Source organism: Acyrthosiphon pisum, chromosome A2, assembly GCF_005508785.2.
Source record: "Acyrthosiphon pisum isolate AL4f chromosome A2, pea_aphid_22Mar2018_4r6ur, whole genome shotgun sequence".
Lineage (NCBI taxonomy): Eukaryota > Metazoa > Arthropoda > Insecta > Hemiptera > Aphididae > Acyrthosiphon > Acyrthosiphon pisum.
Genome location: NC_042495.1, coordinates 1,446,248 through 1,472,967, shown reverse-complemented (window position 1 = coordinate 1,472,967; position 26,720 = coordinate 1,446,248). Strand labels below are relative to the sequence as shown.

The 26,720-nt window shown below is 27.4% G+C and overlaps 1 protein-coding gene across 4 annotated transcripts in view; it reads right to left on the bottom strand.

Annotated features, from left to right (window-relative positions):
- LOC100573280 (FMRFamide receptor) overlaps positions 1 to 26,720 on the bottom strand; it is a 102,188-nt gene that overhangs the window by 42,017 nt on the left and 33,451 nt on the right. For 2 of the 4 annotated variants that reach the window (XR_003839521.1, XM_008189259.3), the window contains exons 1-2: positions 18,275 to 18,405; positions 6,945 to 7,281 (exon numbers count right to left, since the gene is read on the bottom strand). Coding sequence is in view for 3 of the 4 variants with exons in the window: in XM_008189259.3 (XP_008187481.1) it covers positions 6,945 to 7,281; positions 18,275 to 18,304 (367 nt within the window). In the remaining variant the exon portion in view is untranslated. Of the gene's footprint in view, positions 1 to 6,944; positions 7,282 to 18,274; positions 18,406 to 26,720 lie in introns of those variants that run through there. The other 2 variants (XM_016808000.2, XM_003247476.4) reach the window with 1 other exon arrangement.

The window sequence follows — 26,720 nt, the reverse complement described above, 5'->3', positions numbered from 1 at the left end:
ATAAGATTGTCTACCTTTATCAAACAAAAAATATCTATAAGGAAGTCAAATTAAATTTTTATGATCGTTTGAAATTCAAATTTTTACAACAATGGATATTCACTCGATTTCTCATGTAGCGATTTCCTTATTTTGTTGTAATTCAAAAACGAATAACTGCAGATACATGAAAATTTTACTGAATGTTTATATTAGCATTTCCTATACACCATACAATTTTGAAAATATTTTGACTCTTTTTGAGCTGTTTACGGACATTTTCAGTTTTAAATTTTTTTAGTTTTTTTTTCTATAAATATCAATAAAGTTTTATCTGTTGGGCCAAAAAGTGTATAAATTTAATACAAAGCTCCTGATATATTGTTACAATATCCGTTGAAAAATATTAAAAATACATAGGCACAATTTTTTTTATAAGCATTTAAAGATCAAATTTTAATTTGAAAAATTATTTTGTACTTAAAAATTTATAAAATGTTTAATTTTTGTATCTAAGAATTAAAAATTTAAAACAAGATTCCACGTAAGTAATTAATTCTGTTACCAAAAAATCTAAAATATACATTTAAACAGTTTATTTTTATAGTCATTTTAAGTACAAATTTGGACGAAATTACATATTAAAAACCTAGGATAACTCTTTTAGTTATTTTGTTGTGATTGTATAATATTATTCGTGGGTACTTGAAACTTCTAAAGTAGTAAAGTATACTATTATATATCTATGATTTTACCACGGTTTTTGTTGATGTATAACGCGTTATAACTTATAAGTACCTAATAGATATTATGATATGATTAATTTGGAATTTATTATAGGTACCTATTATAGGTCAATTTTTTTTTAATACCATAGATAAGTATATATATGTCTAATACATAGACTGATATACCGTCTCCGCTCAGAATCGTTTTTCTTATACAGTGATATTATATCATTGAATTCAAATTTAATACTGTCCATTATACAGTGACCCACTTCTAACCTACTGTACAGCAGAGCGACATCCACTTACCCACCTTTTTTTTTTTTTTAATTTAAATTTTATTCATGTTGAAGTACCTCCGATGGGAGGCCTCTTCCTTCAGTCTCTTCTGTCTGTTTTTGTTCTGTTATCACTTAAGCGTATTGTTCTAATTGTAACAGATAGCGTAGTAAAGAATTTTGTTAAAAAAAAAAAAATTTAATTATTATTTCAAAAAGATAATAGGATTTCACTGAACCGGTCATACAAAATCTACATATATTCCCGTTGTACAAAAACTATAATTATCTTGTTGCTACGGGAAGCGAAAGTGTTTGAAGTATCTGTGTGTTACAGTATTTGGAGTCAGTTCACAGTACCTATATTTTGTTACAACGAACATTACAAATAATATTTATAATACGATGTAAAAATTAAAGCGTACCTACTTTTCGTATAATATATTGGCCGTACACATATTAGATCAATATTATGCCAAATACCGCAGCACTAGATAATTCGTCCGATGTCAATACCCAGTCGGTGACTGAAATAATTATGATCCACATTTTTTACAATCTCCGTTTAAATCGCCTAAAAGCGATGGAATACTGCGTGATCTAGACAGTTCGCGTGTTCACAGACGATATAAATCATGTATGATAAAGGGGATGAGGGGAGGGGCTAACTCTGCGAACTTTCAAGTCCACAACAAAGTTTAAAAGCCGGTGCCCAAACACTCCTTATAAAATGTTATGAATTATGTACGCAATTACGGTTTATGTCAATAACCCCGAAACAAAACATTCGTCGAGCGAATCTCTTTGTCCGGCTCTACAGTGAGTGACGTCTAGGACTGACCGCGGTTACTGTCTGGTCCTTTCCTGTATCTCCGCGGCCGTCCCGGCTCGTGGTCTTGTTGCATTTAAGAAAAAATTACATACGTTGTACAAATAAAGGTTATTTAAATGATTGTCTCCAAAAGCCTTGGCTTGTAGAGGAGACAACAGTTCATATTTTAAGGTGTATTTACAATTTTAAGACAACTACATTTAATTCTTATACATAATAAACAACTTAAGTTATACAAATACATAGGGAATAATTAAACAACAAATTATGAGACAGGCACAATATTCAAAAATTAAAATTAATTTAATTTCATGATTTCCTTTAAATTAAAATTAATTTCTTATGCTTTTGTCGACCCGTTTGTGGACTCAGCATTCCACCCAAATTATGCTGCTGCCATGTTCTGAATCGAACTCAACTGCAGTGCGTTGGCTTCGACCGGCTGAACTGATGGTCAAGTGGACGAGGCAGACGACAGCGTCTCGATGTCAATGACTTCTGTGGTCACAGGTGTCATTACTGACGACTCGGGAGATGGTGCAGAATCCGTCAAAACTTGAAATCGCCTCGGGTGGTCAAACTTAGTTTTGTAGTTATAATACTTATAACTTGTTACGTTGAATAACTCAATATTGCATCATTCAACACTGCCAGCAACAACGCTGCATTATCGCGCATACTAATTCTCCATGTGTCCGGTGTTCGAAACTGTGTCCAGAAATATTTTATTGCGCTTTTTTTTATTTAACTATAAAAAGTGTTTCTAGAAAAATAACACAACATTGTAAAATTAACTATACATTCATCGGTTCGCTCAGAATGTAAAAAGTACATAACTGCTGGAATGAATATTGCTATTAGTTTGATTTTTTTTTATAGTTTTATTTAATAAAAGATTTACGTTCCTAAAGTCAAATATTTAACTTAAACCACCACGATATGTATTTTATATATATATATATATATATATATATTATATATATATATATATATATTATATATATATATATATTTCGATTTACTGTTGATATTTTGAATTTTCATTTTTTATTACCACCCTATTTTTAGAATTAAAAATGTAAACATAGGAACATTCAAAATTACTTCTGAACTTATGATTTAAGTTTAGCCTGAAGAAAATCAAACATTATATAAATACTGTGTAGTGTGTACACAAGTAATAATAATAAATTAATAATAGGTATAATAATATATTATGAGGTGTTTGATACTATTTTGAAATTATATATTTCTACCTCATCCGCGTTTTGTTTTTAAATCCTATTTAAATTTGTTTTTAGCCTTCAAAGGCTTTGTTAAATCTTTTAGTTAAATAACATTTTAAATTATAATATAAACAATTGGAAAAATGTTGTGATATTAATCAAAAAATATGGACGTTTCCGTCTTGAGTTTTAAGATTTTAAATAAATCTATTGTAGCTATTAGTTGTATAATATGATATTCTTTTCCTGTGATCTTTTCATGAATAGTTTGTAAACTTAAGTTCTGGTATATGAAATGCCTTAGATTATGCTAATATTGTTTTATAGTAGTAATTGAAGTTAGTTGAAATCGCAACGATTCCAATCATGGACACAATTTACGACCTCGGGAAAATCACGAAGAATAAATTTATGGCATTGTAATTCTTTTTATAATGTATTCTTCATTTTATGTAATTACATTGTAGTTGAATGTAAATCGTTTTTCCATAATGTTGTGACATTAATGGAATAAAAGAAAAAAAGATTAAAATAATTTAACATTTGGTTTTTATTATTATTTTCAGTACACATTTTTTGTACTGTTTATGACAATACATAGAGATAATAATATTATGCACATTTCAATACAAAGTATGAATGTTTAATTATTTATTTTTTAATAAAATGTTGTGATCTTTAGAGATGTATACTATGCACTGCTACTAAAATGACATTAATTCATAAAATGTAATACGTTGTTGATATTAATTATAAAAGTACTGAATATAAATAATAACTAATTTGAATAAACTGGTTGTAGCTTACATTAAAGCACTATATTGTTTTACTAAGAATTTACAAATTTTAACTTCATAATAAGTCCGAAATAAACTTTGTGTTTTCATAGTTTTTCACTGTCTATATTTATTCAGAGTAACTTCAGACAAATTGTGGAGGAAAGGAATGGTTTTATATACGACCATGTTTAAACAATTAAACTATTTCGATTAATCTTACAAGTTACAATTTAATAATAAACTAACAGGATCTTTCTCTGATAATATGTCAACGAAATCAATACATTTTAGTTCTGATTAATGAAACTAATATAAAGTTGTCTTCGCTTAAAATTAAATATACTTTCGAAATTGACATATTTTGAACACTAATTAAAAATAAAGTTTTTCAGCGCTTGCTGTAACGTTATATTATAATATATTTTTAAATATATTAATATATATTTTTAAATTTTACCATTTTAAAAACAAATTTCAAAAGTAATTATGATTCACACTAAATATATTATTATTTTTGAAAAATAACACTAATCTCTATAATAAATCACCCTATAATACATAACTAGATTTAATTTAATGTCCTATTTAAAATACAAGAAAATGTGGCATACCTATATTTGTTGATACTGATCGTGATTAAATGTTTAAAATGAACAATATTATGAATAATTATGTCGATGTAGGTACTTAATAGTGAGTTTATTAGCATAACGGAAATTAAATAAAGTCGTCATCAAAGTTAAAAAATCTTTACCGTAAAAAAATACTCACCCCAACGTAATTTTAGAAAATAAGATTTATCGTACAAAAAAATTACAAATCGAAATAAAAAAAAAAAAAAAAATAGAAAAAAGAAAACCAAATAAATAACTGCAGAAATAATAATTATAACACGGTCGTGTGACGGTATCTAAATGATTGTGTAATACACTAATACGATATCACCAAGTCCGTGTTTTGCATTAATTGCGTAGGTATGTGTATACACATACCTATAGATATTTGCTATTTAGTGTTTATACGTATACGTCTCATATATAACGAATATCAAATTCGATGGGAAACGCTAAAAATCTCACACTAAATTTATAAACACTTCTGTTTCATACGAACCCACGCTTTAGGTATCTATACGTACAAGTTTTATATCATATTTTACATTCTCGTCGTGTGCGCAGTGCGTATTTCTATTCCGGAGAAAGTAATTTTAGTACTTCGAGTCTGTTGTTTCTCTTTATAAATACTATTTACAGGCATTTCCCCGGGGGATACTTCAAAACGGCCGAATATTGCTACCGTTAATTGTTTCGCAGTCGGCTTTTGCGAAATAATACGGAATCACTGTATGAAAGCACCATTGATACTATTGTGCAGCCGAGACGTCCACGTGCAGTATACAGGAAACAATATGTTCGCTTTGTGTGCGTTACAATAATAAGAGAAGTGTCCATTTATTTTCACACCTTTATTGCTCACGACTTACACGATTTATAGTACTCAACGACTCGCATCTCCATTAGAAAGTCCCTTAAAAGGGTATGCGGTCGTTCCCCTGAGTCTGTACGCCGAGGCTTATTCATTTTGTTTTTCCTCATAAAAAAATGCACGGATGGTCAAGTCTTTTTTCCAAGAATCATCGTCGTCAATAGACGTGTTGATTAAGCGCGTGACCGGTACCGCCGAAACATCGACAAATATCATTCTCTCTCTCTATCTCTCTCACTCTCTCTCTCTATCTCTCTCACTCTCTCTCTCTCTCTCTCTCTGTGTCTCTTCTACTTTAGTCACACACAAAAGACGCGTGCTTCCGGAAAAAATTAATAACACTTTTTTCATCGGATGGTTGTTGAGTCTTTTGTTGAATATTGTTCGGATCCGAAAGAACCCAATCGAACTTTCAGTTGTATAGCACACACCCGCGACAGGAAATAATGAGCTTATGAACTTTTTGAACGAAAGTTTCAGTTTGTCCGGCTTCCAATTTCTCACTAAATTAAACAATGCGCAGAAATCATCTGTTCTATCCTCTTATCCATATACGTACCTATACGTCATCCAATTTATTCAAGATACTCTTATAATATACTATGCTCTTTAGGCTACTTCATCCCCAGAGACCATCATATACGGTATTGAAAATAATATTCCATTTGCAGATCCCCATTCACGAACAAACTACACGAATTAATTTTAAGATTAAAATAACAATTAATAATTAAATTAAAAAATAAATTATTAGGTGCATATTTTCTACCTTACTAAATACGTATATTATTATGCTACATTTTTTATTACCTGCGTTGCGAATCGTGATACCGAATAATAATTATTTCAAATGTACACAAACGTATTATACATAATATTATAATGCACAATTTATTATATTACACATTTATAACTGTATTACCTAGATAATTTCACCCAATTAGTTGTTATAAAAAATTTAAATAACCATAAAATCCAAACAGATGGTGCCAAATCTTTATTCCTGTTTCACCACTTAGTTTTAGAGAGAAAGAGTAGTCGGTAGTATACTATATATGTAGCCGTTGTGTTCTCCTTTGAAAAATCATCAACAATGTACAATAAAACAACATAGAAATCGAGTCAGTAGTTTCGGTGATTATTCAGGACCAATATACATATATGATGCGAGTGCACAATGTTTGTTCTCAGTACCCTCTGGCCAACCATACACTGATATATTTATGTAAACACGTTCCACATCTAACCACCAAAGGCCTTAACTTTAAAGTTTACCTAACTATTTGAATACTTAATGGTAATCAGTAATTAAACAAAAATCAGCTCTATACGCATTACCTATACGATTATTGAGAAACACGAAAACACATATTTTTATTTATTTATTTTTAGTTTATGATTTACTTAATGAATAGTTAGGTTAGGTTCGGTGTATCAAGTTTATACCTTAAGATTGTCGCTCTTAACAAATACATGTAGAGAGGATGTAGTACAGCAAAAACACAATTTTGAAAAACGAGAATGTCACTTTTAGTGCTTTTAATTATTGATCGCCGCGATATCCGTACACAACAGTAATCGATTTTCAGTTATTTCATAAAATCGTATACAGGAAGATTATAATATAATATACTTACTAGCAGCGTCGGTAAGCCACAGCCCGTAAGGATACCATTTCCAATAAATGTAGTAATCGGCCTCGACGATCCACGGATAGTTCTCAAAGGATATGGTAAACACAAACAGCAAATAGAACAAGTCGGATACAGCCAGAGCAGTCAGATACGTGCTGGTGGAGCTCTTCATCGGTTCTCTGGTAAGTACGACCACGGAAAGCATGTTACCCACCACGCCCACGGCCACAACAGCTGGCAGCAGTGCCTGTTGCGCCCAAAAGTGAACTGCTTTCCGGAAGTAACAGTACTTCTGGTCCTGAACAATTAGTGCCGCGCAATTATCCATGGTCATAGGGATCTGCGAAAAAAAAAATAATACCATACAATACTATAACTACTATGTGAACATCGAGAACGAAATTATTGAAGTCCTGCAGGAATCGTCAATTATATTATAATTCAAAGAAAAATGTTTTTATAGAACGGAATTTTATTATAATATGCCTATTGTCACACGGCGTCACAGATAGGCAATTAAGGGGCATGTGTTCATTTTTCCAGTATTATTATTATTATACTCAATGTTTTAATAAACTGTTTGATTAGATCATAGTATAGTATCGTTTACTGAATAAAACAGTGAATGTTATATAGGCAACAGATGCTGTGTTTTATGATCGACACGCATTCTATCAGTTTAAATAGAAATCCTGGAATCGTCAATATTAATAGAAGGCATGACCGGCGATTGATGACAGTAACAACAATATTGACAGGTATTCCATTAATAATGTTGTTTGATTTTAGCTTAGTGCTTTAATTACATTTTCTTTTTTCATATAATATTAAGTACTATAGGTACATTGTATCGTTTTACAGTACAATTTTATTTTCAAAAAACCATTGTTTATCCTCCTGAAGCTTAATAGCTTATCGTGTAGGTATTATTATAAGTTTTGTGTACAGAAAGCTATACACAACAATTCATATTATACCAGATGAAATATTCTCTAGTAGATGGTACAGTATTTAAGTACTTAAAACGTTTACAAATATACAAAAAATAATACATTTTGTATGGCTTTATTTCCTAGTAAATGTTATAAACTATTATATCATCAATTTCCATAATAGATCCGCACGTACACAAGCCTACTTATCCTTCATATCCTCATATAATGTTTTGTCTCGTATGAAATCTTTTAGACATAAATTTGTTGGTACTTACCACTTCCAGGTACTCGAATAGCCTTTACGATACGCAGAAGGAATATGGATACTATGACAATAGGTATTTTACGTACCGGAAACAGGGTCTTTAGGATTCTTTAGCTAAAACTTGTTTCGGTGTTAAAGGGTTAGAGATAAAAAAGACGAGATCCAAAATGTATGTGTTCTTGTCAAAGAGTATAAACTTAAAATTGCATGCCACTTTTGTAACCATTACATATACTTTAAATGAATTGTCGTCCGTCGAGCATCTGACAGAATTTCAATCTATTTTTCTTTATTTGGTCTTCGAATTCGATGTATTATCTGATATACTAAGCCTAGCGTCATTTTCTAGGATAAAAGCCTATAGGCATATGCATTTTAATATATACGTAAAATATGGAAAATGTAACATATTACATAAATCTTCATTGCTTATCGATTTTATTAAAGTTTAATTTTCACAATACAAATGTTTTCATATGAGCACGGTAAATACAATATAATATAATAGGAATACCTATTATATAAAACAATTTATACGTATTTTATTTTGAACTTACTACAATAAAGTATATTTTTATAGTATTATTGAATGAATATTTGAGCAGTATTGCAATATTATAACTTGAATTGTATAATAATATAGATAGGTACTATTGTTTTTTTTGTTGATATATTGCGCAGGTGTTCGAACCAGAATACGCCGCGTCTGTTAATCGTTTATCAATCGCGTACCACTCGGACTTATAGGATATTCACGCATTTAATTATAGTCGGGGTTCGAAATCACGGGTACTCGTCAATGCTTTAGAGCATACGATTATTTGGGTCGTAGTTGGCGCAATAATACACCCCAATACCAATTCTGACCGACGAACCAGCAGTATACACACCTTTCAAAGTGTTTGGCCATTAACAAAGTGTAAATTTGATTCTAGGATTTCAAGTGATCGAGTAAATTAATTTGCATCGCGATAGGCGTCTATGGTTATTATTATTTTTAATTGAATGCTACGTTATCCACGCGACTATAATTGAGAAACCTCGAGATTAATGTGGATCGACATTGTTTAAACCAGAAATAACTGAGAATCTCGGTATATAATCATGTTTCAGTGTCTTTATAATATTGTTCAGTAAATAATAATAATATCCAACACACACGTGTAGACAAATTTAATTTGGGCCAAGGATAACGTTTAGTATTTTTACTCTGTTCAAATTATCATGCAAATGTAATTTTTATTATTCCACACAATGCGAATTATTCTATGATCATAACGTATTATAAACCGTAAATATTGCTAAATAAATAAGTAATAATTAAAAAAAGGTGGGTAAGTGGATGTTGGTCTGCTGTGCAGTAGGTTACAAGTGGGTCACTGTATAATGGATAGTATTAAATTTGAATTCAATGATATAATATCACTGTATAAGAAAAACGATTCTGAGCGGACACGGTATGTCAGTCCAGGTATAAGATATATTATATACTTATCTATGGTATTAAAAAAAAATTGACCAATAATAGGTATCTATAATAAGTTCCAAATTAATCATATCACAATATCCATTAGGTACTATTATAACGCGTTATACATCAACAACAAACCGTGATACTATCATAGATACATATAATAGTATACTTTAGAAGTTTCCTAGCTAAGTACCCACGAATAATATTATACTATCACAAAAAAATAACAAAAATAGTTATTCTAGGTTTTTTAATTTACAATTTCGTCCACATTTGAACTTAAAATTACTATAAAAATAAACTGTGCTAATGTATTTTTTAGATTTTTTGGTAACAGAATTAACTACTTACGTGAAATCTTGTTTTAAATTTTCAATTCTTAGATATAAAAGTTGAACATTTTATAAATGTTTAACTACAAAATAATTATTCAATTTTAAATTTGATAAATTTTGTCGAAATTCGATCTTTAAATGCTTATAAAAAAAAATTGTGCCTATGTATTTTTAATATTTTTCAACTACTATTTGAACAATATATCAGGAGCCTTGTATTAAAATTTTTACACTTTTTGGCCCAACAGATAAAACTTAATTGATATTTATAGAAAAAAAAAACTAAAAAAATTGAAAACTGACCATGTCCGTAAACAGCTCAAAAAGAGTCAAATTATTTTCAAAATTTTATCGTATATATAAAATTCTAATAAAAACACTCAGTGAAATTTTTAAGTATCTACAGTCATTCGTTTTTTAATTACAATAAAATAAGAAAATCGTCACATGAGAAATCGAGCGAATATCAAATGTTGTAAAAATATGAATTTCAAACGCTCATAAAAATGTAATTTAACTTTCTTGTAGACATTTTTTTTCTGATAAAGGTAGACAATATTATGTGGAATCTTGTAATACATTTTCAAATCTTAGATATAAAAAGAAAAATTTTTACGAATTCTTAACTCAAAATAATTTGCTAATTTTCGTGATTTTTACATATTTTGTCAATTTTTGAACTTTAAATGCTAATAAAAAAAAATGTGACTAAGGATTTTTAATTTTATTCATCCACCTTTGAAACGATATAATAGGAACCTTCTATTACATTTTCAAGCTTTTTTAACCAACAAATAAAATTTTAATGATATTTATAGAAAAAAAAATAAAAAAAATGGAAACTACAAATGTCCGTAAACAGCTCAAAATAAGTCAAAATATTTGGAAAATGTTATGGTGTATAGAAAATGCTAATATAAACACTCAGTCAAGATTTTATGTACCTTCCGTCATTTGTTTTAGATTTGCACTAAAAACCAAAATCGATTTTCTCGAAAACAGATTTTGCGTAAAAATTCCCGTTTTTCCTAAATTTTTCTTTTGTTTTTCACGTCGCTTTTGAAAACTACTGGGAAATTTTTACTTTTGACCCCCCAAAGTACCAACTAGATTCACTTTCCTATCAGAAAATATACTGTTGAAGAAAATCCAAGCATTTTTACTGTCCTAAAAGGTGATGACAGACACAAAAAAAAAATAAAAAAAAAACACACATCATTGTAAAATTAATACATTCATCGTTCCATTCAGAATCTAAAAATAAAATAAAATTCTACATTTATTACTATATGACATATTGTATTTTATATTATTGAATATCAGATAGTGTATTTTCATGAAAAAATTCATAATTTCATAACGTATAACCTACAACAAAATATATGAAACTATTATGTATATATACATGTTTTCGATAACAAAACATGAGCATTTTGAACGAGGGAGTTATATCTTGTTTTAATATTAACGAACCCCAATCAATGTAAATGTAAAACATATAACTAAATCTTGGAACATATTTAGTTAATGAGATTATATGACTCCAGGATAAAAAAAAACCATGGTAGAATATTTATTATTTAAATATAAACAGATAATCCGTGGTTGAGAACGTGCTCTCGTATGGTTATAATACGTATAGCTTCAGTTATAAATAAATATCAAATAAATATTATTATAATATTATGTTTTATTCAATAATACTTATATAATTTACATTTTACTTAAAATGTTCATCGTGTTTCAGACGATATAATATTCGAATACACCAACTCTTCCAACTGTGTATAATGCAGTGTATCATTAATTAAATGGCTGTTTCCCGTTAAATATAATAATTTAATCACTGTTCAAAAATTGATTATACAAAATATATTATATAATCTGCTAGTTCGAGAATATATTTTATAGGGTGAGCACAGAACGTTTCAAAATGAGATTGATATCAATTGAGATTTCGAGTCTTCGAAAACCTAATATAATAGGATTAAATTAACGCCACCCGTCAGTGATAACAAGTTTGGAGTATAAACTTTTAATGTGAGTAATTTTATAATAATATAAAATGAAATAGAATAATACAAACACTATATGAAACTGCCAAACTGCTGTTTTTTATAATATTTATAATTTGTTTTCATTAGTGAACATGGTCAAAAAAGTTAAGCAAAGATATGCCAAAAGAAAATGTTGAATAGGTGGATTTTTTAATACCTACCTACTTGCCCGCTAAAATAATCAACGATGTTCTTTTATAAACTAAAATTTGATGAATTGAATCTATCATCATAATACCTTCGATCACTATTATTCCGGCGACCTAATATTTTTAAATTGTTTTAATGTTAATAAAGAATTTTGTAAGTTAATTGGTATAATTATAAAACGTATATAGTTAATCGTATATTATTATTAATGTATAATACTAGTTTTTATTTTAAGGGGTAATAGTTTATTAATTAAAAACCGTTAATAATATTATTTTATAATATTAAGTTTTAAAAGTTAAAACAAAAACCAACGTGAAGGTAATGTATAAACGCGGAACATATTTACATTTTATGTAATAATTAATAAGTATAATAATTCATCGGTAGGTATACATAATATATACCTATTAAAAATTAAATAATGATCTTCTCGGTGTTTAAGATGAATACCTACTATCATTTTGCTTACTTAGTTTTACAATTTCACACAGTAACTTCTAGAGTTACAAAAGTTTACACAAGGAAAACTCATTTTAAGCTTTTGTTAATGCATATTGCTACTATATGTACTCGAAAAGTTGTCTTTATTGACATAGTATGTAATGGTTTTTGTTGGTAATCTTAGCTTAGAATCTAATATTGATAAAACAGAATAAATGAAAATATTTTATGAAATTCAATAGGTAGCTATGATAATAATATACGGAATAGGAAACAATTCACAGTTTAATTTCGGTTCAGAATGAACAAATATTATCCACTGCAGATCCATTACCTAAATATTGATACTTAATGTATCATATTAATATATTATTATAATATAATACTATGTGCTTATATTAAACGAGGCCACCCAGTGGCGTACCCAGGGGGGGGGCTTAGAGGGCTTCAGCCCCCCCCATTGGCCGTGTTATGGAATACATTTTATATTATAAAATACAAAGTACCAACCATTATATTCCTAAAAACAGTGTTGAATACAACGTTGAACGTATTATCTTAAGTAACAACGACCTATTATAAGCAATAATCGTATAACATATTTTTTATAATAAATCAGTCCCTACTTCCTACTAATTAAATATATCACTAATATATTATGTATGTGTTATAAAAAGTATATAATAATGAAATATTACAATTAACTGCTATAAGACTTTATTGAAAATTGTTTGTTAAGATGATGTTAAATTTTGATTTATTTTGTTTAGCCCCCCCCATTCGAAAATCCTGGGTACGCCACTGAGGCCACCGATGTTATCAATAAGAAAACCGTTGTATAATACTGGCCTTTAATTGGTGAATATTTCCTGAACGTCAGTATTAAAAAAAAACGTTTTATAGGTACTTTGCTCCGTTGTATACAACACGAATCGTAACAATTACAATGTTATACTACACGTTTTGTTTAAAAATGTTTTGATTATGGTAATGTACCATGACCACAGCATTGTAACTAATTATCTTTTAATAATATTACTATTCAGACATTTTGAATGTGCAATGTGAAGATGATTGGATGTTAGATTTCGTAAAAATGGTTAGTTTTTTGATTTCATAATTATGTGACTTGAGACATAAATAATTAATATTTTACTGTTATTATTTAACAAGTTTTGTATTTAATACTTTAATAATATTGTAATACTATACCTACTCTATATTATAAGTGGATAAATAGTAATAGATAATATTTTGTATTTTCGTAATCAACTTATTTTTATACCCAATATTAACGGCAATGGCTTGAAAATGTCAATACATTTTATGACTTTTTAGTTTTTTGACGACATATAAACAGCAAAAACAGTTAAATTTTATAATAATTTCAACTAACAAAAAAGTTGTTGAATGTTCAACTTCAGAAATATAGTGTTTCAATGTGTGGCTTCTAATGTATTTGTTAAATATGTAATTATTTATTTTTAGTTACGTTTATTTTCTTATTTTTATTTTGTTCTTGCGAATAGTAAATTTGAAGTTAATTATACCAACCAACCCAATTCTATGGCTTGAATACCATAACATTATATCATTCTGATATTTTCTGTTTTGCACGTCATGTAAAACTATACCGTGTAAATAAACTTAATCTATGAGAAAATACAAAACAGACCAAAAGCCGATTTATTCAAAAGTATAATGACTTACGCACGACTTAGCATTGAAATGCATATAGGAAAAATTGATTGAAAAAATTTACATATTTTTCCAGTGGAAGGAACACGACTATTTTGGTTTTGGATATTGGAATGTTGTTATATTATAGAAACAAGAATCAAGATAGCAGTATATGACCATGACAAAAACGATTGGTTGGTGATATACTCGTTAATTTTGTTCAATGCAATTTATTTTTACTATGTAACAATAAACTTTTTTATTGAATATTGTATGAAACATACTGTGACTTTAATAATCATTACGTCTATTTGTCAACATTTTATATTAATCTAAAAACATTTTTAAACGATTACAAAAAAAAAAATAAAAATAAATGATTAAGCACTGTATTACACTGTCAAGAGTTAATCGTGAGATTGTTATATTTATGATGTAGCATGTATGATAAAACCAAATGTAGACAAAAAAATATCAATTAAAAAATATTCACATTGTTGTTGAACTATTAAATAGTTTTTCCATTGTAAGTAATTTATGACGTGAATACATTTATATGTTATTTAGAATTATTAGTGTACTTTACCTCACAATTGTTTGTTATATTAATTAAAGTTTATTCTGTTCACAATTCATATCTACTCGTGTATTCTGAGACGATGTTTTTGAAAATGGTATTTACATATTTTGATTTTATAAACTACTAAACTAGGTATACGTTTGTTTTTAGCCTCTAAGTATATTGTATGAATTATGCATACAATAATAATTATATTTATTTTTATTCACGAGTTTTATGTACAAAAAAGTTTTATGTCCTGTTTTGAATTAATATAGGTAGATATTTAGGTCTATTCATAAGTAAATAGGCATGCTATTAATAAAAAAAAAAGAAGATTTTCGTGAAGTTTGACAAAGCATTAAACGACGAATACGGAATAACTGCATTTTAATGATATTGTTAAACGATATTGAATGCGCTATTAATTTTAAAACATTTCAATCGTCAAATGTCAAATAATTCCACAGAAAATCAATTTTCAATAATATTGTAGTTGTACTTTACGCATTAACCTGATTTGCCACTCTATGACAACTATTTTTATTCATAAGTTAAAAAAAGAATATTTTGACGGCATTTCAATAAATCAAACAAATATTTCAAAGGGAGCTCAAAGCTATTATTTAACAAAACATAGTTACAAAAGTAGCATATAAATATAGGTTGACCGTAAAAACCAATTAATAAATACAATAACTAATGAGATATTTGTATGAAACTGTAAATAATAATAATAATGCTTCAATACGTGTTTTTAAAATTTGTATGTTATTCATTCAATGATAATTGCAATACTTTGAAAATACACTATATTTTGCATAAGTATTGAAACTATATTATAACATACATTTTGATTACTAAAAACTAATAATACTGTGCAATTCAATTATATTTCTCGATCGGAAATTTAAATCTGCATGAAATAACAATACGAGTACACTGCTTTCGGATTGTGGAACTAAAAAATTTAACTACACTTATTTTTGCATTTATATAATATTAGACGCTTACTACTTACAAACAAACACACGCATAATATGCATTTTATACACTTACATTTCAGTACCTGATTTAGGTACCTACGCCACGAAATATGCCAAATAAAATTTGTATTACAAACATTTTAAATACGTTTTTATTTGATTTCACTAAAGTAGGAAATACCATCAAATCCAAATATTATAAAGCTCCGAATACTTTTTTTTTATAATTTCATGTCAGGCTGCTGCACTAACAAATCACAAGATTTGCTTAACAATTTTTTAAGAATGTGATTTAAAAGAGTTGCTTTTTATTTTTAGTTTGACAAAGCATAAATATTATTTTAAAGTGGTTAAGGAAACCGTTTACAGGTTGAATAATAATACTAGAATATGTTTAAACTAAGTCAGGACCTAATAAATAGTCTTTCAAAAAATTAACCTTATTTTGTAGTAGAATAATGAACGTTATAAAATATACGGATCAACTGTAGTATATGAACAAGTAAATAGTATACATTATATAGATCAAAGTTTAAACTTGTAAAAGTTCAAAAATAATGATAGAGTAACTTATATAGTAGGTAGGTACCTATCAAGATTTTTAAAAACGTTTTTCTTTGTTGTATACAGCCATTAATAAGCGGCAAGACAAAATAATGACTATCTACCTATTCCTTTGTTTTCGCTTATTTTTCAGTGTTAATATTTATTTATTTTCGAAAATATTTATACTTTGACCATTTATTAAAAAAAAAATGTTGAACAATATATTACAAATTCAATTGAAATATGGTATTTGGGGTGTACATCACATTCGTTCTCAGTGATAATTTGTTAGCAAATTCATTCACATTTTTTTAGGAGGTAAAATCTAGGAAAAAAAAACACTGGATATTATTTTTAATTTTATTGATTTTAAATTCATGAAACATTATTTCCTTGATTAATAACTATTAAAAACCATCATCAAGAAAAATAATGATCAATATTTTTAAAAAAATAAGGAAAAATAATAACAGTGTATTTATTTATACAAAAATAAACATTTTTATTTTAATGGTTTGTACTCAAGTAGTCAACAAATATCGATTGCAAAACTTAACCAATGTCGCCTTATGCTTTTAATATTTTGCTTCGATTGCTTAGTCGTATTTCGTTCACAAAATCCCTTCAGTCATTATACGCACAGTATAATACAATCGTCGAAAAGTGTAGTATGTATAATTATATTTTTTCATTATTTGAGTGTTTGGGTCGATTATTTTATTAGGGTTCAGTCAGGTTGAAATTAGATTTTTAGAATTTTTAATTTACCAATTTTTACTACTAACGAGTAATTTGGTTTCGTAACGGAACCGAACTATAGAGTGAGCGAGTTACAAACATGAATAATCATTAGCCTACTGAAATCCAATAATCTAATCATGTGACGACCTACCGCAAAGCGATAGGTACTTTAAAAAAAAATAAAAATTATTAGTACGAATATTTTGTGTCAATATGTTTTAAATGAAATAAAAGTGTTAAATATATTATAGATACGCTGCTTAGCATATTAGCATACATGTATTTCATTATTCTTATGCATTTTATTTAATTGGTGATTAAAAATCAACGAAAAATACCAGTTCAAGTTACCTTTGCTCTATATGTCCAGTGAATTGTTCCAAAACTATACAATAATTAGGTACCATAAATATTTCAGTACGAAACGAAACCATATATTTTGGAAAAACCGGACACCTGGATACATCACCTTCGAACGAAGAGAAAAAATGGCTAAAATCAGACTGCATATATTTGTCATTGTCTTCTCAAGTCCGAATTCAATCTCAGAACTAAACTATTAAGGTGTAAACAGACTAGTTTGATCATATAGTAGGTTGTATTCGGGGTCCTGACAAAACACCCAATTTAAACTTTCCAAGATATCACTAGGTACCATATAACTAACATAAATTACACAATGATCTAGAAATTAAGAGAGTTATAATGACCTCGAAAAACTTGATGACAAAGTTTACATTGCAAATTAATCACAAACACTAACTCTTTAATAAAAAAAAGCCCTTTCTTTCTATTCCTGATAGCCCTCTTTGCCGGCTAAAACGCAATCGGATTATTCAATCGTGATTTACTAAATTAATAAAATATATGCAATTAAATATTTAAATGAGTTATTACTTACTACCAATGGATAACTTCCTTTTTACGTCACTCACGACTTTTACAATTATTTATCATAGGCTTAAACCAGATACCCAATATACCTAAATCATGTATATACATGATATTAATATATTATGCATTGGGGTTTAATATTTTGAAGCACATTAGTTAAGTCTCAACGAATATGATATGAAATAATAATTATACTTAAAACAGATTTTTTATTCAACTGTAAGGTAGTAAAATATATAGTTAACAATATACATATTATAACTGTACCTGAAAATTGTATACTTCTGTTCTTGTCATTGTAAATTAATAATCCAGTAAAATGTTTTAAAAAAATTATGATATATTGGAGATAATATAATCGTTTAAAGTTCAACATATTTGTGTACCAGAAAATAATATGATTTGTAGTATATGTCCATAATATTATTATATTATAATAATTGAACGTCTAGAAAAAAATACTTTTAGCTATGTTATTTGTATATTTTTGAAATTAAATTTGAAATTGCTTTGTCCGACCGTTTTTGTAAAACAACACGCAAAAAGTTTTGTCGAAAAGTGAGTGCACTAAATGAGTAGAGGTATATAGTAACAGGTGTGAAAACATACTAACATGGATGAGGTTAGTTACTGTTTTAAATTGTATAATAGTTACTAGCAGAGAGTATGGACATAAATGAACAGTTCTAAGCTCATCATAATGTATGTATTTTATGTGTGTACATATTATTATATAGTATACAATGAGCACATAATAATTCATGTTTTTAAGTTGTGAATTGTTTTAAATAACTCGACAGCAACAAAAAAATCAAAATAATAACAAATCAGACCACACGGTAAGCTTAAAATTCAGCGTGTTTTCTTTAAATTTACTTTTCGTACCTATTTTAATTATTTACGGTAAATTATTCTGCCGATTCAATAAAATATGGTTTTTTTTTTCACTATTTATTTAGGATGTAATTCGTGCATAAATTTAAATCATGTATAAATATTTACCAATCAGATAGCTTAAACTGATTATAACTTTTATTCTTATATTTATGTAAACACATACCTATATTGATTTCATATGAGTCACATAAAGTATTGCTTCATAAACGTAATTACGAGAAGTGTTCATTAAAACGCAATGAAGTGTAAAGTTTTTTTTTTTATAAGCTAACGTTGCTTTTTTGAATTCAAAACTAATTGTTAATGTTTACATTGTTTAGTAAGATTTATTTCTAATAATACGTACCTACCTACAATTGTATTAGTTAAAATCTCAATGTTGAATACAATTTATTAGTAGATAGATACGTAGGTATTATTTGTTTGAAGTAAAAGTCACTTTTGATGTATCATGAAAGGAAAATAAGTAATGTTTTGTGTTTTTTGGTGATAAAAACCTTTTGGACTTCACCGATGACAAATTGCTTAACCTTAGAACGTTCTTCTAAAACGTGTTCTTTTTTTGCTGCCTTATTTTTTGTAGATAGCACGAATGTTAGCAAGGGTTTCAAAACTGTTTGAAAGAGGTAAGTTTGAAAAGGTTTCCTCAATTTTTTTTTTACATTAAAACGCATTTTAATTCCCGAAGAGTGAAGTTCAGTAAATTGGATGTGTGCGCGCTATGGCAATACTAAATAAAATATAATTTTTTATTAAAAAGTTTATATTTAATTTACTGTCTTATTAAATACTTAAAGACGTGATTGTAGTGATAAAAAAAGTATTCCGTATTCAATAGTATAATAATAATTAATAAAACTTTATTGTGTATACATAATATAGGTATACATAATGGTTTATTGCAATAAATGGCGAGGAAATAACGTAAACATTAGTATTGGTAAGCGTCAACAAATCTTATGGTACATTATTTTACGATTGATGATATCAATTTAAAACAATCAGAGGCGTACACACGGGGGGGGGGGGGGTCGGGATCAATCCCCCCCAGAACCAAAAAAAAAATTGTGATATTATTGATGAATTTCTTATTATTAATCATCCGTGTAATAATTTGACTATTGAGTATAACACTATACTTTACCAACAACGAAAAAAGATTTCATAACGAAATTATGGGTGCCGTATATCAATCAAAATAGACATTTGATCGTACACAGTCAGTTAGTTGCGTGCGGACATCAATACATCTTAATACGACCAAAAACGTACCCTTTCCTTTTCGGCCGATTCACTTTTCGACCAAAAAAAGTTTAATATAATACACAATGATTTTTTTAAGTTGGTTTCAAATAACTACTTTAAAAAGTAGTGCACCAGCAACCTAACCTAAACAGTGCTAACAAAAGTGAGTAAAAAAAATGAATTATGACAGGAATTGTAATTATTATCATAGTTTTCTATATTTTATTGACAACAAAAATTATTTTTATAAATATTACGTATTCATTTATACATTTTAGTATTTTATACAACTTATATATTTTTTAATATTTCTTTATAAGTATAACATAAAGACTTATATGTAATTATTATTATTATTTATTTGTAACCTACTGCTATATATTTAAAAATAACTAACAAAAATAATTTTTTCTACATAAAGGCAGGAACCTGTTGGGTGTTTCGGTTCCGGTTCCGGTTCTGGTTATTAAATTAATTTGTTTAATGGTTCCGATTTTGTTTCGGTTTTCTAAAAAAATATTAGGGTTCTAGAACCGGTTAATACCGGTTTTGAAAAATACCGGTTAATTTCGATTAATTTTGATTTCTGATTATTAAAGATTTATTAAAAAAATAGTCTGAAATAATTTATTTATTCATGTTTAAATTGTAATTATTTCATGAAAATAGAAGTTATTATGAAAAGTTAGAAAAACATTAAAACATTAAAACACAATACCAACATCTCCATTGCTGACTGCCGCCGACTCGGCGCACGTCGACAATGTCATATAAAATGGATTTTCTTATCTACTACCTATTTTAGATTCTGAGCGGAGCGAGGAAGCTATTGTTTTTATAATGGTGTTTATTTTTTTTTTATATATCCTGTTCCTGTATACAAAATTTCTTCCAGAAGGAGTGCTTCGATTTCAACATATAGTACCTTATCTTTTAGCAAATTGGATCAAGATGGTACTTTAGAGAGGTTATTTTCTGATTTTCTCAATAGTTATTTAATGCCTCGGGAAAAACCACCGAAAAATTACGAAAAAACGCTAAAAATGGGATTTTAATTTCTAACGCTTTGTTTATCACCATAGAAACGAATAAAAAATTATAATATTAATTCAACTTACATGATAAAATAATTAAAAACAATATAAAATATCCAGAGTGACAAACCGTCCTCGCTCAAAATCATTTTTCTTATACAATGATATTTTATCATTGAATTCAAGTCTAATACAACCCATTATACAATGACCTCCTTGTAACCTTTGATTGTTAGGAAAATGGGTAGTTTTAAAGAGAAGGTTTTAGTGTTGGTTATTTTTTTTGAACAACCCCCCCCCCCCAGACCAAATTTGAATGTACGCCACTGAAAACAATAATAACGTAGGTACATAAAAACTTTTTAAATGTAAAAATTAAATTTACTCTTATAGTATTATAATAAATAAAAAAATATATGATCAAGACTTTAAGAACTTATTTATCTAGTAGAACTCTAAGTGCCTAAGTGCGATTTTAAAACTTTATTTCCATAAAATATTATACAGCTTAGTTAAATACTGTGTTATTGACTTAAAGTGTTTAAACTATATAACATTTTTACATTTTATTTACTTATAAAAGTTAAAGAAGATTATATGAGTTACTTAATTGAATACTTTAATGATTCACTTTCAGTACATATTTTTAATTGTATTTTAGTGACGAAAGTTATTCTTTAATCTTTTTAACACTTAATTGAGCAGTCGGCAGTTCGGCACTTTTAAATATTGTATGGGTACCGATGTCTTACTGTAACGTAGGTATGCACTATACATTAAACACATGTTTTTACCAATTACTTAGATCTGTTTTTAATTTTTAAATTATATTTGAGAAAATACTAAATAAGTACTAAATAACACGAACTCCTAGACCCTTAGATCATATACTATTATAGCATAATATGATCTGAGCAAGAAACCCTCAATATGATTATAGTAATTATCACAATTAACAAAACCTTGACGATACATTTTGTGTTGTTGTTGATCTATTTTATAGTTTCGTTCAAAATTGAATGACGTAAACTATTTATAAATATATAATAATTATTCGGTTATACATATATGATTTATTGTTTTTAAATTTTATAATAACTAACTTCAAAATTTAATTAGTTTTATATTTATCTGAAGGGTAGGTACATAATTTAGGAATCGTTTATTATCAATTACGTGTACTATTTATTATCGTTTAACTGTAATTGCAATTGTGTAATTATGTCACGGTAATGTGCGTTATCATCAAGCTAGAACCAAATTGCCCGCCTAATTATAATTTCCATGATAGCGCTGTGTTGTTCTGTACTGAAAAAATTTAATTATTTCACAAACAATTCTAAATCAATTATAAATAGTTTGTACTTCAAATTAAAAAATAATATTTTTTAGAATATAATTTAAATGTAATAAATTATTCAAATGGACTGATAATTGCAAAAATACAACCTGACTTGAAATGAAACATTTTATATGTTTCGAAAATTTGTTATAGGTAATTGTCTAATTATTTATTTTTTTAAACTTAATAGTTAATGGCTTATTATATAATATGATTAAATAATTTATTGAATTAAGTTCTGAATACTGACAGTAACATAATATTACCTATGTACTTATTAATAAAAAAACGAATTATATTTGAATCTATTATATTTAGTAAAATCATAAAAATAATAATATTATACATTATATTTTTAGTACATTTTATGAATATATATTTAATTTTTGGTCATTATATATCATTATTTAATTTAGGTATAATTGTTATACATGTTTCAAAAAAAAAAATTGGAAAAATCGCGTGGTAGCTAAACTGCAATTGTTCCTTAATTTATAGTAGATACTTATTTTGATATTAAAAGTCGATAAATAGCATATCTACAAACACTTTAAACTATTGTTTAAACTGTTTAACGTGGTACAAAGCTATAAAATTACTATCTATATGCCTGCCGTTATTTGTAATAAATGCCAAATGATCCGATAAGTAAAAGTAATAGTTATGCAAAATAGTACAATAACTTAATATAAAGTTACCAATCGTATTGTTTACAGGTAGTATGCACGTAGTATAGATAAGTAATGTGAATTCAATTCTACTTGAACGGCAAACGACTCGAAAGCATTTGGAAAATCTATATAGTCAAATTACTTGTTCACTGAAAACGTTTAATAGAGTGATCGTTTTATAAATATTATGACACAAAATATTTGTGCTATGAACTATAACGGTTTGATAATAAAACTGATAGGTAGTAAATATCAATGGATTTAAAAAAAAACTGCATAAATACGTTATTTAAAATTAAAGATAACCGTATAAATATGCACCTTTTATATATTTTTTGCTCCTAAGATAAATCTGAAAGCTAAGAAAGACATTTCGATAAAATATATCTTGAAACATAAAATGGCTAATGGCTGTGCAGTGAACATTTTGAAAACATTTACGATTTTCGATACAGTATATTAGGTCGGTATGTAAATTAATGGTTTTTAATTTCAAAAATATTTTAGTTTTAATTTTTTTCTGAATAGATTAAATTGTTTATTAGTATTACGTGACCTTTTTAGGTTAGCATTTATTTTATTATACATGTGTGCATGGCGTATGTATGACAACTAACAAGATATATTAAATAATTTAAATAACAGAATGAAGCTTTAAAGGTACAAAAATATCTACTTGCCGCTGTTATGTTAAATAAATGTACGAGAATGTCAATAACGGGGACCCCATTGTCGCGAATAGAAGATGAAAAATTACATACTTTAAAATACCATAAGACAAATGTTCATAATTGAATGTCTATTTGTTTAAACATTTTGCGCTTTTATTGAAGACAAAGACGAATTCTCAACCATAATGTATGGCACGTGTTAGTATTAAAGTTGAAATATTTAAACATAATACAATATATTAGGTACGTCACGGAGCTTACGACTGTACATTTTTTAAGTAAAAAAGCAATGTTTATTACTTCTTAATATAATAAAATATAAAGTTTATAATAATATTATGATGTATAATATTATGTTTGATACGACCAAAAATGTGTCAGTAATAACGTGCCAACGTTGAAGTATAATATAATTTTTGATACCTAACCTACACGAATCCCGCCAGCTATCGCGACCACTAATTCGATTTTATATTTTAACGTTCAGTGAGTATCGGGTGATAAATTTAATGAAATATTTTTAGAATGTTAGTAATAATAATAAATTATGAACGTAGGTAGAATACCTAATGCATAGGTACAATACGTGTAAATATATTGTATACTGTACATATCTATAAAACAGTATAGTTAAAGTGTGAAATTTTTACACCAATTTTTGTTTATTGAAAACAATAACTTATATGTACTCATCGTAGAAGAAAGAAAATACGCCGTAGTTAAACGTGTTGTGTTAAATATGTAAAACTTTAGTAGTTCTGCTCAGCGTGAAAAATCCATTAATTAAATAAAAAAATATATCGAGTATCAGTTTGTATTTATATATTTTATTATTTAATTATTCGTTGCAAGGCTTGAATGAACAAAAAATGTCAGACGGTGATACATTTATCACAATCCTGATAAATATAAACTAAACAAAATCATACTACTGAGACTAAAGTATGGAGGTACCTATCACACACCAATTATTGTTATTATAATCATTATAAAATTGTAAACAATATTGTGCAACCGAATAGCAAGATTAACAGGAGAATTATTAATAAAATAACTCTAAAACTTTTTCATAACTTTAATGAAATGTTTTTTAATTACTAACCATTATGAAATATGAAACAAAGTCTACATCCTTTGAACTTGTATTAGTCCATTTCATTAAAAACCATTTTATTTTTTTAGTTAGTCAATCAATTTTTAAACAAATCGGTGAAGTTCAAAATAAATATAATACCTACAGGCTACAATAGGTATAGAAAGGTAAATAATAGTGAATTCCAATAACACTTCCATGGGCATTACTCAAGGTGACAGCTTGAAAACAAACACCATTAAAAATCAAAAGTTAACACAAATCTACCAAAGTAGTGTAATTTCTAACTTCTAGGTTTGTTTTAATAGAGACATACAACTTTTAATTTATTTTACAAAAAAAAAATCAAATACTTGCAGGATATTGCATTTCAAATTGTAGTTTATTTAATGGGTTTAGAAATATAGTTAACCTAGTATACTAATGTCATTCGGTATTCAAATTATGTAATTTGGTATTGTATTGAGTTTATAAAAAAATTGAAAACATAAATTATTTATAATTAGGTATACAGGGCGATTCTTTTATCATGGACCAGTCAATATCTCGGTAAGTACTAGGAATTTTAAGAAAATTTTTTTTTTAATTTTCTAGGTTTTACTGTTTTACAATTTGTTATAATTTTGATAATTTTGAGTCCCTCCCTTATTTGATAAAACACTATCAACTTTCAATTTTCAAATGGCATCACCTTTTTTCAATAACAAAAATCTATAAACATTCTGAAAAAAATAATTTTAACGTTTGCAGAATTTAATTTGAGCAATCCGTTTGCGACTTATTTATGCTTAAATATTCGTTTAATTTTCAGCTACTGGGCAATTTATCAAACCCAACAGTTACAACCAGAAGTCAAAACAATATTATATCTCAATTTGTCCAGACGATCATAATCGATAATAACTAATAAGTAATACGTACAAAGGTCACACGAGTTGGACCTTCCTATTTTGTACCCACTCCCAACATCAAGTGAATAACGTCAAGCCTGCAACAGGCTATCATCTACTATAAAAATAACATTTTACAATTTACCATTATGGTTAGTAATTAGTAACATAGTATAGCACCGATTACTGATTCTTTGTATACGGTCTTATCACTTATTACGTTTGTAGATAAACGAGAATTAACGGTTAATTTATAATTAACATATTATGTCAACATTGAACAGCACGAGTGCACGACTAGATATCGTGATCAACGTTTAACATTTCAAATTTTCAACAGTAATTTGTGTAAAGTTGTTGTAATTTGTAAACTGTTTATGAAAAAAAGTGTTTAATGTAAATTTCACACTATCGAATAGGTATTAATTGTTATTAATTAAACCTTACATAAGCGAGAAAAGAAACAACAAAAATAAATTGATACATCAAAGGTAAGTCATATCAAAGTAACTAGGTAGGAAGTTGATTTTTTTTTTATTAATGTAGGACACCTATACACATGAATATAATATATTGAATTAATACCTATTGGTTCATTAATAAAATATTCTTTTTAAATATGGTCTTATTCAATTCTTGGTTACTTATTCTATCTAATTATTATTTGAATAAGAAAGTAAATTAAATGAAAATATAATGCATGTAAGTTGTTAATTTAAGTTTTTTTACATAATATTATTTTAATAAATGTTCAAATTGATGACCATCCACTTTTAAACAAATTTCCAATCGTCTAAGTAATTCTTTTGTAGATGCTTTCACTAACACATGACTTGGAATGTTTGACAGGCATCTTTAATTTTTTGTTTA